This window comes from Notechis scutatus, chromosome 2 (assembly GCF_049901735.1).
Source record: "Notechis scutatus isolate UNSWTSFEM ecotype Mainland chromosome 2, rNotScu1.2, whole genome shotgun sequence".
Lineage (NCBI taxonomy): Eukaryota > Metazoa > Chordata > Lepidosauria > Squamata > Elapidae > Notechis > Notechis scutatus.
In genome coordinates, this window is record NC_142010.1 from 76,872,887 (window position 1) to 76,886,813 (window position 13,927).

Sequence of the window (13,927 nt, forward strand, 5' to 3'; positions counted from 1 at the left end):
TGATTTTTTTGGGGGGGGAGGTACATATATACACTTAGGTCAAAGCTTTCAGGGACTGAAACCAAAGTATGACCAGAGTTCCAATATGTATCATTTTGCACAGCTGGAAACAGAAGGCACGTCTCTAAATCTCCCTTACCCTGTTACTTTCTCCAGCAAATAGGAAACGAAACCCCTGGCTCTTTGCAATTCTTCCTGGAAATTATTTTTTTTTTGGTGCTGGTTGCACAACCGAGCTCTCTTTCACCCTAGAAGATGGTGATTAGAACAGCACGCAAGCTGCTAAAGGGGGCAGGGGGGGGGACAGAAGCAGACTGATTTCACATGCCACAGAAAAGCATAAGCTTGGGAGAGGAATACAGGAAATGATGGTAACGAGCATAATATAGCTGTCCTTCAGTTGAGGGTGTCTTTTGCTGAACCAGTCCATTTTTTTTCTATCCAATTTAATATTAATCCATTATTTCAGGCTGTATTTTTTATTTTTTTTTTATCTCTAGAAGTTCACAACCACTCTGTATGTAGGATAGTCTTTGACTAACAGTTCTCAGGATGTATTTCAATGCAAATAAAATCCATTAAAATTAGAAACTATTAAAATAAAACTATTGACATTTTGGGAAGCATAAAGAGCTACTTTGCACTTAAGAGGCACCAAAAGTCTGTGGCTATATTGTCTTTCTAATATTGCATGAATCTCCAATTCTTCCTCACCACACTGTTGTATGTCACTATGGAAACAATCTAATACATATAATATTCACAATGTAAATAGTGGTCTCTATGAACAAGTTGCTCTGTTTGGATGCCTGCGTTAATATTTGCAGACTCAAGGATGTGACCAGAGACCAATAAATGTTACAGGCAGCATCCTCATTAAAGCCCTATTAGCTTTCAGTATGTGGATTTTTTTCCATACATTGTTACTTGTGAAGAAAATTAGTATTTGAAGTTTATTCTCCTTCCATCTCTGTTTTTGAAATAGCCATCCTTTCTTTGAAGTTGGATTTGGGTTGGGGTCATCATTTAAATTACTTTTGAGGGAGCAATCCATTCTCTACATATGAAATTTAGAACTTGGTATTACTTGACTAAGTGTTTTACTGCTGATCAGAGTGACATTTTGTCATATTGCTATCATGCTAAACAGGACTGACAATAGCAAGGTTATAGTCATGAGATCCCTCTTGACTGGGAAGGACTCATAGTTCTTCCTAACAAGTTCCATTAACATTCACAGAAAAGTTTAGAATAGAATAACCGAGTTGCAAGGGACCTTGAAGGTCTTCTAGTCCAACCCCTGCCTAGGCAGGAAACCCTACATCACTTCAGACAAATGGTTATCCCACATCTTTTTAAAAACTTCCAGTGTTGGAGCATTCACAACTTCTGGAGGCAAATTGTTCCACTGATTAATTGTTCTAGCTGTCAGGAAATTTCTCCTTAGTTCCAAGTTGCTTCTCTCCTTGATTAGTTTCCACCCATTGCTTCTTGTATCATCAGCAAAGTAACCATTCAAAAACCTTCAATGGTCAGTACTATGGGAAGTTTTTAAAAAAAATAAAATCCATTTTACTTTTTTAAATAGACCTTCTTGCCTTTGAAATGGATGGCCCCCGAGAGCATCTTCAACAACCTTTACACTACCTTAAGTGATGTGTGGTCTTTTGGGATTCTTCTGTGGGAAATATTCACTCTAGGTATGTCTCTGTGGTCAGCATTGCCAAATTAACCTTTGATATAATCCTTCCTTGCAAATATTCTGTGTTTAAAATGAAAAAATGTTACTTCTGTAGTATATCTACATAATCTTCTCTATTTATAGTAGTGTTTTCTATCATCCATTTTTCTGTCTGAGAGAGGGACCGTTCTCAACAACCCTGTCATTGTGTGAAATTGAGAAAGAAATGGTGGTCGCTTAAGTTCTTTTGTTCTTAGGTGGGACTCCATATCCTGAACTGCCTATGAATGACCAATTTTATAATGCTATTAAACGTGGCTACCGGATGTCCAAACCTACCCATGCATCCAATGAAATGTGAGTGGTTTGGGTAAACAATTGTCTTTAAGGGAAATGTCATCTACTTTTCAAGACTTTCCCAAACCTTGAAATCTTCTTTCATATGTTTTTAGCTATGAAATTATGCAGAAATGCTGGGAAGAGAAATTTGAGATTCGACCACCTTTCTTTCAACTGGTAGTACTTATGGGGAACCTGCTAACAGACAGCTACAAGAAGGTAAACTATATTTGACCTGAACAGATAAAGAAGATCAATTTTTAAACCAAAATCTATCTAGATTATATCTTTTATTTTACCCATAGAAAGGATATGGGACTGAGTACTTGTCTCCAAATCTTGTTGGCTATTATTTGGGAAAAGTACTGAAAAATATGTTTCCTATTAATTTAGCACTTTTGATGAGATTCCAATGTTCAGTTGCCATCCAGAATTCTAAACCTTGATCTATTGTTCTTCATTGTCATAAGCTCTTAAAAGATGTTGGTTTTTGTATGCAGTACCCAGTGGCTTTAGATATAAGAATGAGCATGATAAATGGGAGCCAGTTTCAATAAGCAGCTCAACATCCTAATATCTTTTTCTATAAAAAGTATGCTATAATCATAACTAGTAAGTGAAGGCTTACTTTGTTGGGAAGTAGGAGGTGAGGAATTTTGTTGTATCAAAATTCTCCAGTTTGGTCTCTTTTGTAATATAGTAATGTTTCTAATCATGGATCATGTTGTTTACTAGGAGCAATAGTAGGAGTCCTGAGGTGTATTGTTGTAAATCTGTGGGCTGAATGCCCAACCCATTTCTACATCAGCCTCATTTTGGGGGATTCTCAGGTATTCCTGAAATCTGAAGTAAAATAAGTGACAGGAAATAAAAGAACCATTGTAGAGGTGACACTGAATTAGTAGGGGTTGTTGGTTTTTTGTTTACTTTTGCAGCTGTTAAATATCTTAACTGCTATGAACTGCTGCTATAATCTTAGAAAGTAATGTACAAAATTCAAATCTCAATTGATTAACATTCCTGGAGGCAGGGAATGACAGCTAAATATTAAAAAAATAGTTTTTTACCAAACCTAAAATTTGGCATTTTCTGAATGATTCTATTCAGACTCTGTTACATTCTGGTGACCTCAACAAGTCACTCAGCCTGCTCGTGATTCTGAAATAAGTCAGGCATGTAGAAGAAAAGGAAATCTGATGAAATGTATTGGCTACAGATTGGTGCACCAGACTGCAACCAAGATATGCACTACAACCCCATTTTAAACCAGATTTCATGTGACAAATAGCTTCCTTCATGGTCCTGAAGCCCTTCAAACCTTTGAAAGATAAAGGTGGCATATCTCAAGTTAGCAAAATATAGACACATGACCAAAACAAATGGCTTATACAGTGCACTTTTTTTCAAAAAAGGGAAACACAGAGTGCATGCATAGTCTCCATGTTGAGACACACTTGACCTCCTCATTTACTCCTGGAGATACAGGTTCATATATGTCTAAAAAATCTACTTCAAAGTAAGATCCATCCATTTTCAGTAACCATGACTTCTAAATCCTTGGAATTGCAGTGATAATATGTTAACTTTCTGCAACATCCAGATGTATGATAACTCAGATATAAAGCATTGTTCAATGTAGATGAATAGGTGTATGTACTTATCCATTCTTTCTTATTCTCATTTCCTTGCATGCGAGCAGAAGTATCAACAGGTCAATGAAGAATTCTTGAAAAGTGATCACCCTGCTATTATGCGTACGAGGCCCAGGAACACAGGATTCAGTCCTTCTAGGTCCACTGCAAGTGACAGTGACAGTTCAAGTTCTGTCCTCTATACAGCTGTGGAGCAGAATGGAGCGGACAACGATTATATCATTCCTTTGCCTGATCCTAAACCAGAAGGAGACACTAATAACCCTCCAGAGGCCTCTAGCAGCAGAGCAAGGTTAGAATATTTTTAACTTGTATCGCCTACCATGACGTTATTCCATCCCAACTGCTTGTTCTCTTGACTAGGAAAATATTAACAAATATGAAAAATGTTGTTGAAAATAATTTTAAGGTCTGCAGAATGCCTTCACTTGAAGAATATATTCATAAGAAGATGCTCCAGAGAGTTATAAAAAAAAGCACAAAAAATCATCGGTTGCTCTCTTTCTTCTTTGGAAGAGATTGCGAAGAGCAGACTCCTCTCTAGAATACTAAAAATCTCCATAGACCGTTCTCATCCTGGACATTCATATTTCGAACTGTTACCATCAGGAAGGCGTTATAGGTGTCTTAAAATGAGGACTAATAGATTGAGAAACAGTTTCTTTTCCAAGGCAGTAATTGTCTGGAATCAAACAGTGCATTTGTGATTTAGTCCTATTATAATTATTTTAATTTTTAAATACTCTCTAGTATGATTGTGATGTGGTGTTTGGGGCACTGTGCTGGAGTAGCTTTCAAATTTCATTGTATTCGTGGAATGCAATGACAACAAAGGTATTCTATTCTACTAAATAACCCTCCCAAATTATCTTCTAGAAAATTATTTCTTTTTCAAAAATTAGAGCAGGTGTTCCTGAATTTTTCTGTCATCCCTCTCTAGCATCACTAGCTCATGATGCCGATGACTATGACAATAGTGAGAATAATGATGATGATGATGATGATGATGATGATTCATGCCATTCAGCTATGTCTACCACAATTGAATGGTCCTAATTCTCCCTCTTTTTCTTTCTCAATTTTTAGTTCAACCCTGAATGAAGCAAACACTTCATCTACTATATCTTGTGACAGTCCTTTAGCCCCAGAGCAAGAAGAAGAACAAGAAGCACCTGAGTTAAAGTCAGATTGCTAGGGTTACCAGTGCTCTGTGTTCCTGCATGTGCTAGTACTGGGGAGTTCCACCCAGTGGGAAAACGTGCACATACCCCTTCATTCAATCATATCAAAATACAACTGCAGCTTGTCCCTCCTTCCTCTGTAACCTAAAACAGAAGCCTGGAATTATCGAATGAGGTCTTTTCTGAGACCAGGAGTATCGGAGTAAGACCGCAGACTAAATCAGAACAATTCAAGTCAGTGTTGTGTGATAATTCTTGGTGGCTTCTGAACTGGGATTGCGTTCATTTCAACCTTTAATGCAGAATTGGCTCTTCCGTCACCAGATGCCTTAGTTCACCACACATGTTTTCACCTGCTAAATCAGAGTCTCAGAAGAAAATCTATGACATATTATCTTCACTTAATAGCCACAACAATTTCTGGATCAAACGGCTCTCCCCATGACAAAGCAAATCTCCACGAGGTCAAGCAAAAGGGCCTCCCGGGGTTCAATTGGGACAAATGCCTTTTGATTCGTGCAACTGTTCTTGACCGTTACTCGCTTACTGGATTATCAAGTGACGCTTTTAAAAACATATCCTTGGAAAGGATGGGAAATGGGACAGATGGGACAGGAGAAGTCCCATGCAGAAGTCACTTAGGAGACTCAGAAAAGTTTTGTCCATTGTTTAAGATTTATAAATGCTGGGGCCTGCCTTTCTTCTTGGGTCTCCCACTTCTTTCATTAAGCATTCCAACAAGGTAAATGATTTCATGAGTTACAGGTACTCAGATTCTGCAGCTGCCCAGGCAGTAGCTAAGGACAGTAGCTAAAGCAGCATTTTTTAAGGGGAAAAAAAAATGCAGAGTGCGTGGAGATTCATCCAGAGATTCAGCTGAGAAGGAACATTCAGTGTTACATTTCCAGCAGGCTGCTCTTTCATTGGATGAAATGAAGTGATTAAAAAGGAATGCTTGGATTTATCCAAGACCGTAAGAGGATGAAACATGGATCATACATTTTTTTCCCTCTTTCTGCTTGTGCACTTTTTAAGCAAAAAAAAAAAAAAAGCCTCACTGCCTGATGGGCAGCTATATTTTTGATTTATTTCAGAGGGTTATTAGTAACTGCCATTGTATTCTGCTGAATCTTACAGGTGTTCAGTTGCAACAGGTAGATCTTGGAAAATGAGATTGGATCTAACTGGTCTTTGGTGGGACTTTAGCAACTCACGCAAAACCCTAAGGCTGTAGGCTGGTTGGGAAATTGAAAAAGTTTCTCCAGCTGCAAGAAGTTCTTTCTTTATTGTGGCCAGTGAAACTGCATTGACATGCCTTTGTCATTTCCAGCAATCAGACTTGATTATCATTATTCAGTCTTTCTGAGGTTGGAGACAGCACTTAATAGCTTTGGGCTGCCGTATCCAAAATACCTTCCAGCGTGCTCAAAAGCGGATCTACTTACTAGGCAGAAAAATCTAGGAGATCCAGGTCCCATACCAGCTCCTATGATAAATGTCTCTTTCCCTATATAAATTGGAGGGCGGGCCCCCGCCATTCATTTAGTGCCCTATCTGTAGTAATATGGCACAATGGTGAGGATTGCTTTGGCTGTGGCTGCCACCTTGCCTTTTTTAATCCATTGATACCCCAGTACTCCCCCCATTGGCTGCTACTTAGATTTAATGAGCAGGTAGCTGAAATGCTTTTGCGCATTTCATGTTGTCCTTTGCTTTGCACAATGCAAACACTCAGAAAGCAATCTATTATAAAAAGACTTTTTTTTAAAAAAAAAAAATCTAGTGTCCTCTTTTCTACAGAGGTAGTTCTAAAGTGCCTCATTATCCTCTTTTTAAAAAGTATTTTAGCTACTTTTGATCACATTGTATTAATTGTAGGACAGATATATTATATACCTATAGTTTGTGTGTGTGTGTGTGTGTATGTATGTGTGTGTGTGTATCATACAGATAGACAGGAGGGCATATACAGTGATTATTTTCCTCTGGTCGATCTATTAACAATTTTTCATTTTTGAAATAATATTCATATTTACCTCTAGCTTTTCTCAGTGATATATTTTTTCTTTTTTTAAGGCACAGTCAGAGTATTTGTTATAAACATACAGTTGATGTGGTAACAATAGAGTTAGGAAATGTTTGCAGGCAAACATGCCAATTTAAAGTCCAGTGTTATAATGGTTAAAATGAATTATTCTATAAATTATGGCCAGTACTATGTCTATCTCCTTCAAATATATTATATACTTTTTTTTCAATCAGCTTTTAAAATTATTCTGTGATAACATTTTCTAATCATCACCCAATTGATTATATCGTCTGTTGAAAATACAAAAAGCATCAAGTCTCTAATTGTTTCTGAGAAGGGGACCCATAGTTAGATCTCTAATATGCTTTTTAGTCTTTTAGAAATATAGCATCACTACAGCTTACTCCTACATTCCTACATGTTTTATTTTTATGATATATTTTTAATTTTTTTTAGCCTACTTTGTACAGGCAATTATAGAGTTTTTCAAATGGATCACACATTGCACATTTGTCACAAGCTGATTTAAAACAGGTTTATATTGAATAGTGAATAATTTCAGTGGTCAAATAGTTTAGTTCCCAGGTAGGCCACCTGCCTTCAGATGAGGCCAGAATTCATTCTTTACATCTTTTCTTAAAATAATGAGGCAGGTCAAAAGTTAGACAGGCAGCTAACAAAATGATAGGATTGGATGGGATGGGATATCAGTGTAGGTTTCCTTAGCTTTTTAAGAACGCAGGGGCAGATACATTTCACAGCAGTATTAGCTCAGCAGATTTTATTTTATTTTTAAGTTTAACAGTTTCCTGGAAAAGCTTCATTTGCCTTTCAGCACATTGAATTGAACAGTTTTTTCAACTGCACTTCTTGGGGTTTAAATGCTTTAGGTAAAATTGTTCCCAGCCAAGTGGAACAACCAAGGACACTGCCAATATAAGAGTACCACACCATCACCATCGTTTCACTCTCCAGTGTGAAGTACTAGTACATTATTTTAAGAAACATTTGTTGATCTAAGGTAAAGGTTGGTTTCTTCCGTAGAAAACTGTTCTTGCTGCTGCTGTTACTGTTTCTCCTCCCTCAAAAGCTAAATGACAGTTAATCTGTCAGAAAGAAAACTGATAAATCTTTCTTCCTCTAACCCCAAATTATTAGGTGCTATGCTTTTTTCAGATGCTTCCATTCATTCTGACTTGCTAGGTCTCCTGTCCCAAATGACACCAAGCCCTAGCTTCTCCTTAAGTTAGATGAGTGAGCATTGTTGATGAGTCTTTCACATTGGCTAGATGGAGAGGAGAAAGCAAGAGTCGTTTAACCAAAGGGCCTTTATGTTGTCATGAATTTAATAGCCATAATTTGACCTAAGGTAACAATATAATATTTTTAAACAGAATCATTTACTACGGTACTTTTATATTGCTGATAATTGGCTTGCTTGATTATTGGGTTTGTTTGTGGGTTTGTTTTTTTATATGTCCGTTTGTTTTTGGTAATATTAATAGGAGTGAATCAAAATGAACAGTTTCTGTCTTGAATGAAATGTGATAAACTTGGAACATCTATCAATTTTTGCAAACTTGGTTTGATCTTTATTAAGTATCCATTTTCTATAATGTTTTAACGTACAATTGTTGAAATATAGCTCATATATAAATACATATCTTTCTACATCCAGCAACCACTATTAGCCAGATTTCAGAAAAATATTGTCACACTAGTGTTATTTTCAAAATAAATAACATTTTTCTTAATGATGTATATACAATTTTTATTATTTGTCATTGGATTGGATTGGTTTTATTCACTGGAAGAAATAGGATAGGGTAGAGTCTTGCTTGTTGTATTGCGTAATCTACAGCAGACTATTGACAAAAATGCAATGCATTGTCCAATTTCTCTAAAGCTTCTTTTGTAGATTAAAGCATGGGGAATACAATGTAATTAATTGTTGGCTTGTTACTGGCATTTAAAGCCTTGATCCCGCAAAGTAAGTAAGCCTTTCAATAGCATTTTGAATTCTAGAATCAAGCAAGTGTTTGAGGAGATCTGGAGGGATTGGAAAATCAATTTCTTCACTTCAGTCTATTCATTATTATAGATGTCTTAAACAAAGTGGGAATCCTTTCAATTCACATTATTCACAGGCATAATCTTATACAGCAACTTACTCATTCCAAAGTGAAATTTCTTTCCACATTAAAAAAGTAAGATTTAATTTAAAAAATCTTTCCAGACATATATAAAGCAATAGCTAACAAAACCATAAAAGAACTAGTTGAGTGCTATAAGAAAATAATCTGAGCCTGCAGCATTGATTTACAAAAAAAGTGACCTTTTGTATTCTAATCCTCTTTGAATTACAAACTGCGTAAAACACTGACTCATACAGATTTAGAAATTTACAGTTCTTAGAATTAAATTGGAGAAGTATAATTCCAAGAGCATCAAAATCCTCTGAGCAATTCTCAATAATTTTTAGAGGTGATTTTCATGTTACTTTACAATGATTCAGGGGAAAATAGACCAAAGCAAAGGGTTTATAGCTGTCATTGTCAGATAAAATTCTGATAAAGCACTCTAATAAAATGTTAATCACCTCTGCATGATCATCTTTGTAATATTTTAAATTATAGTGGCATACATTTCCTTCCTGCTTTGATAATATGATTTACAATTCTAAATGAGGGAAGTTGAGATTAAATATGGATTCAGAAGATTTGAGCCAAGATAGGAAAGTACAGAGGATGTAACTAAGCCAACGTATTTTGTTCATGTTTTCTAGTGAGAATCATAGAAATAATTGATTCTATATGCACTTACTCTGGTTCATATTTTACTTCTTGAAGTTTTCATATAAACTTCAATCTAAATTACCAAATAATCTAAATTAGCATTGCATGAAGCCATCTTCCACTTTGTATATCTTCCTTTTTTTTTAAAGAAAAACATCTTTAATATTGTTTTAGTTTTTTTCCTTTGTCTAACTTAGACATTTGCAGTTTCCACTTTTTCAAAATTTTGTCACAAGATCCTCCTCAGAGATAGTTTAATGAGTGCAAAAGAAAAAATTCAGCAAGAGGTCAATCAAGTTTACAGAATCAAAAGTCAAAATAAAGTTTAAATAAGCATTAAGATCCACTTACTTAGTGCAAGCCATGTTTTATTGAATGTAGACTAGACAATGGAAATAAAAATTAAATGCTTTTTTGGTTATGTGAAGTGGCACTGTTGTTTTTCAGAATTTCTTCAATGTATTTAAAATCAGTAGGAAAATGCAAGCATCATTTTACTCAAAGCTGCCAACATGCCCACAATGTGAGATCTTACACAGCACGTATGAACTTAATGATGGTACTAAATGCAGTGAAATATCACTACTGTTTTCTGGGATCCTCCAGACAGAGAAAGTGAACCTCCTTACACTTTAGAAATCTTTAATTGAAGTCATAATAATTAAGCAATGAGCATGATTTGTAGATCAGAACCAAACCATTGTACATTGCCTATTGTCCTGATCTCCAGCCTTTATGGAAGTGTTCAACTTTCCCCAGGGCTGGAGAATACGATGACTTGTCTGTCATTTGTATAGCGGGAACCCTTGAAATTCCAGAGCCAACCAAGGAGGAAGAACACAAGGCATAATAATTTCAGGTAAGAATTGGAAAGTAAAAATGATGTAACCCACACATATTTCTACACAGCTGTTCACCAAGTAGTATAAATAGTACATACTGCCCTGATGACTTGGCTTTGCCAGCAGAGCTGGGCAACCCAGAGTGGGATGGAGGAGCCCATGAAATGGTTTATCTGACTGCTTTATTGCTGGGAGGAATGGGAGAGGGGAGTTATTTTTTAAAATTCTTTTTATTTTTTATACTGTGTTTTTACTGCTTATAAGCTGCCTAGAGTCACTGTGAGCAAGTAGGCGGCTATATAAATTTCCCAATTAAATAGGCTTGTATCCTATTTTCATTTCAAGTATTACTTTTTAACATTCTTGGAAGTCTTCCATACAAACGAGCTGAACCCATTCCAAATTACTACCATCTTTCATATCCTCATGACATGTGGGGCTTCCAGAAGGATTCGTGTCCTGGGCTAATTTAGAGCTCCAGAGAAAATGCTGCAGAACAAAAGCAACAGGGAAACAGCATCTTTGCTTCCGTGGTTACCCAGAAGAAATCCTGGCTCCATGGGATACGTCTCCCCTAGGAGTGAAGAGCCATAGAAGTGAAAGTGCTTCTCCTCTGGGATGTTCTAAGAAGTTCTTTGCTTGCCCTTGCATAATAGCCATCTTCATATTACTTCATATTTCCTCCACCCCCATGAAAAGTAAACAAAGCAAGAGAAGTGGACAAGTGAGTACAAAGGAGAAAGGCAGTTTGGATTGCTTCCATTGCATTTCAAATTCCCAGAGGTTGGTGGGAGGAGCTGTTGACTGCTTGTGAGGGAGGCAGAGAGTGAGTACAAAGGAGAAAGATAGCGGCCCACACACCTAATGGCGCACAAATCATATAACTATAAACCAAAAATACCAATAATACATTCAGGGTTAGTGTGCTTGAGATTATGATTTTATTTTATTTCAAAATGACCGGCTTAGTAATACTTGTTTTAGAACACTGTTTTTAATTCTTATTGCATGCCATCAGAGTCGCATTTTGTGAGATGAGATCAGTACATAAATAAGATCTGCCAACATCTAGAAACAAGTAAAGTAATAACTAGCAGTCAGCACGGGTTTGTTAAGAACAGATCATGCCAAACCAAACTTATTTCATTCTTCAACATAGTGACTAAATTAGTAGACCAGCAAAATACTGTGGACATAATATATTTAGATTTCAGCAAGGCATTCGACAAAGTAGACCACAACCTACTTCTTAGTAAGCTAGAAAAATGTGGAAGAGATAGCACCAACACTAGATGGACTCCCAACTGGCTGACAAACCATACTCAATGAGTAGTCCTTAATGGGTCTAAGTCTACATGGAGGGAAGTAAGCAGTGGGGTGCCACAAGGTTCTGTCTTAGGCCCAGTACTCTTCAATATCTTCATTTTTAAAAAAAATAAACTTTATTGATTTTACAATTAAAATAAACGAACAACACACACACACAACACAGAGACAAAAAAGATACAAAAAAAAAAAGAAGGGAAAAAGGGGGAAAAACCCAGATAGCAAACCCTTATAGCAAATACACTAAAAAGAATTCTGAATGAGTATATACATAAGGATCAAAATGGATTTCTTCCCAACAGACAAATTAGGAATAATCTAAGAACAGTGTTAGATGTTTTGGAATATTATGAAGCCCATCTGGAAAAACAAATAGCCCTTGTATTTCTGGATGCTCAGAAGGATTTTGATAATTTAAATTGGCAATTTTTAATCCAACAAATCTATAATATGAATTTAGGCACCAAATTTGAAAATATTGTAACTACAATCTATGCCACACAAAAGGCGAATATTATAATAAATGGAGAATATACTCGATCATTAAAAATAGAGAAAGGAGTTAGACAGGGATGTCCTTTATCACCCCTGCTCTTTATATTATCTTTGGAAACATTACTAAGGCGAATCAGACAGAACTCAGAAATAAAGGAGTTAAAGATCAAGAAAGAAGAGTATAAATTACAATCATTTGTGGATGATATGGTTTTTTTAAAATTGAAGATCCAATAGAAAACGACAGGAACTGTTGAAGGAGTTAGAACTATTTGGAACAGTTGCAGGACTTAAAATTAATAGAAAGTGTTCTATATTAGCATACTCGAAATACCCTTATCTGATTGGTCCACACATTCTGCAAACTGATTGGTTAAATGAACTACAGTGATTGGCTCCATACGAATCAACCGCGATTGGCCGGGCCAATCGCGGGAGATTCAAAGAGCCGTCATTGGCTACGAGCCATGAGCAATTCCTATATGAAGGGCTGCCGTGGCTCCAAGATCTCATACAGATCTATACATTAAATAAAGAGCTGAAAAGTCACACTGGTCTCGAGTCTCCTTTCCCGCGATCCAACACTGGCGACGAGGGTGGGATTCTGAGACAAAGAGACCAGTCGAGCACGTGGCAACCAGAGCTGAACAACCAACAAGATGGCCGGCAGCAACTCGCCACCCACACCATTCGATCAGGCGGCAGAGGACTGGGAATCGTATATCGATCGATTCCTCATGTTCCTCAAGAGCAACAACCTGAAAGATGCAAATGACCAGAGGAAGAGAGCCATGTTCCTGACACACTGCGGGCCCGCAGTGTTCAAGATGGCCAAGGCACTGGCCAAACCCCAAGATGTGAAGGAGATGGCATGGACAGATCTGGACCGGCTACTGCGAAACCATTACGCACCAGCCGTTCCCAACCTCATCCGGTGGCATGAGTTTTACAGAAGGGACCAGAAGGAGGGCGAAAGCATCGGCGACTTTGTGGCGGCCCTAAGGAACCTCGGGGGTGTGTGCGGCTTTTCCGACATGGATGAGGCTCTGAGAGACCGCGTGGTTCTCGGACTAAGGGACCCCATACTCCAGAGCCGGCTGATGGCTTGAACGGATATCACAGTCACCGAGGCCATCACCGAAGCCACCGCAGCCGAGGCAGCAAAACAGTCAGCAGCCAAAATGCGGCAAATGAACACGATAGACCGGCAATCACCCACAGACGCCACACCAGCCCTGGACAAAAGACCAGAAGCAAGCCAAAAAGCCACGACCACGCACCACGGGGACGTCGACTCCTTTTCTGAGACCGAAGATGATGATGAGGAAATCCACAAACTACAATCAGAACGAGAACGACGGGAGCGGAGAGGTCATAAGTCAGGGTTTCAGTGTGCCGGGTGCCGAGGAGACCATCCCCGTTCAGAGTGCCGGTTCCTAGATGCCATTTGCTGGCACTGTGAAAAATGGGGACACATTGCCAAAGTCTGCTGGAACAAGAGAAATTACAGCCCGAGGCGACACGACAGCACCACCACCCCCCCAGAGACAGGCACGCAGAGAGCCGGTGGAGCCACGAAGGCAGAAG

General features: G+C 37.8%; 1 protein-coding gene across 3 annotated transcripts in view; it reads left to right on the forward strand.

Annotated features, from left to right (window-relative positions):
* Positions 1 to 8,636, forward strand: part of PDGFRB (platelet derived growth factor receptor beta) — a 96,904-nt gene extending 88,268 nt beyond the window's left edge. For all 3 annotated transcript variants that reach the window (XM_026686246.2, XM_087955181.1, XM_087955180.1), the window contains 5 exons: positions 1,589 to 1,700; positions 1,939 to 2,038; positions 2,134 to 2,239; positions 3,720 to 3,964; positions 4,759 to 8,636. In XM_026686246.2, coding sequence (XP_026542031.2) covers positions 1,589 to 1,700; positions 1,939 to 2,038; positions 2,134 to 2,239; positions 3,720 to 3,964; positions 4,759 to 4,867 — 672 coding nt within the window. In that variant the 3' untranslated portion in view covers positions 4,868 to 8,636. The remainder of the gene's footprint in view (positions 1 to 1,588; positions 1,701 to 1,938; positions 2,039 to 2,133; positions 2,240 to 3,719; positions 3,965 to 4,758) is intronic.
* The last annotated feature ends 5,291 nt before the right edge of the window (positions 8,637 to 13,927 follow it).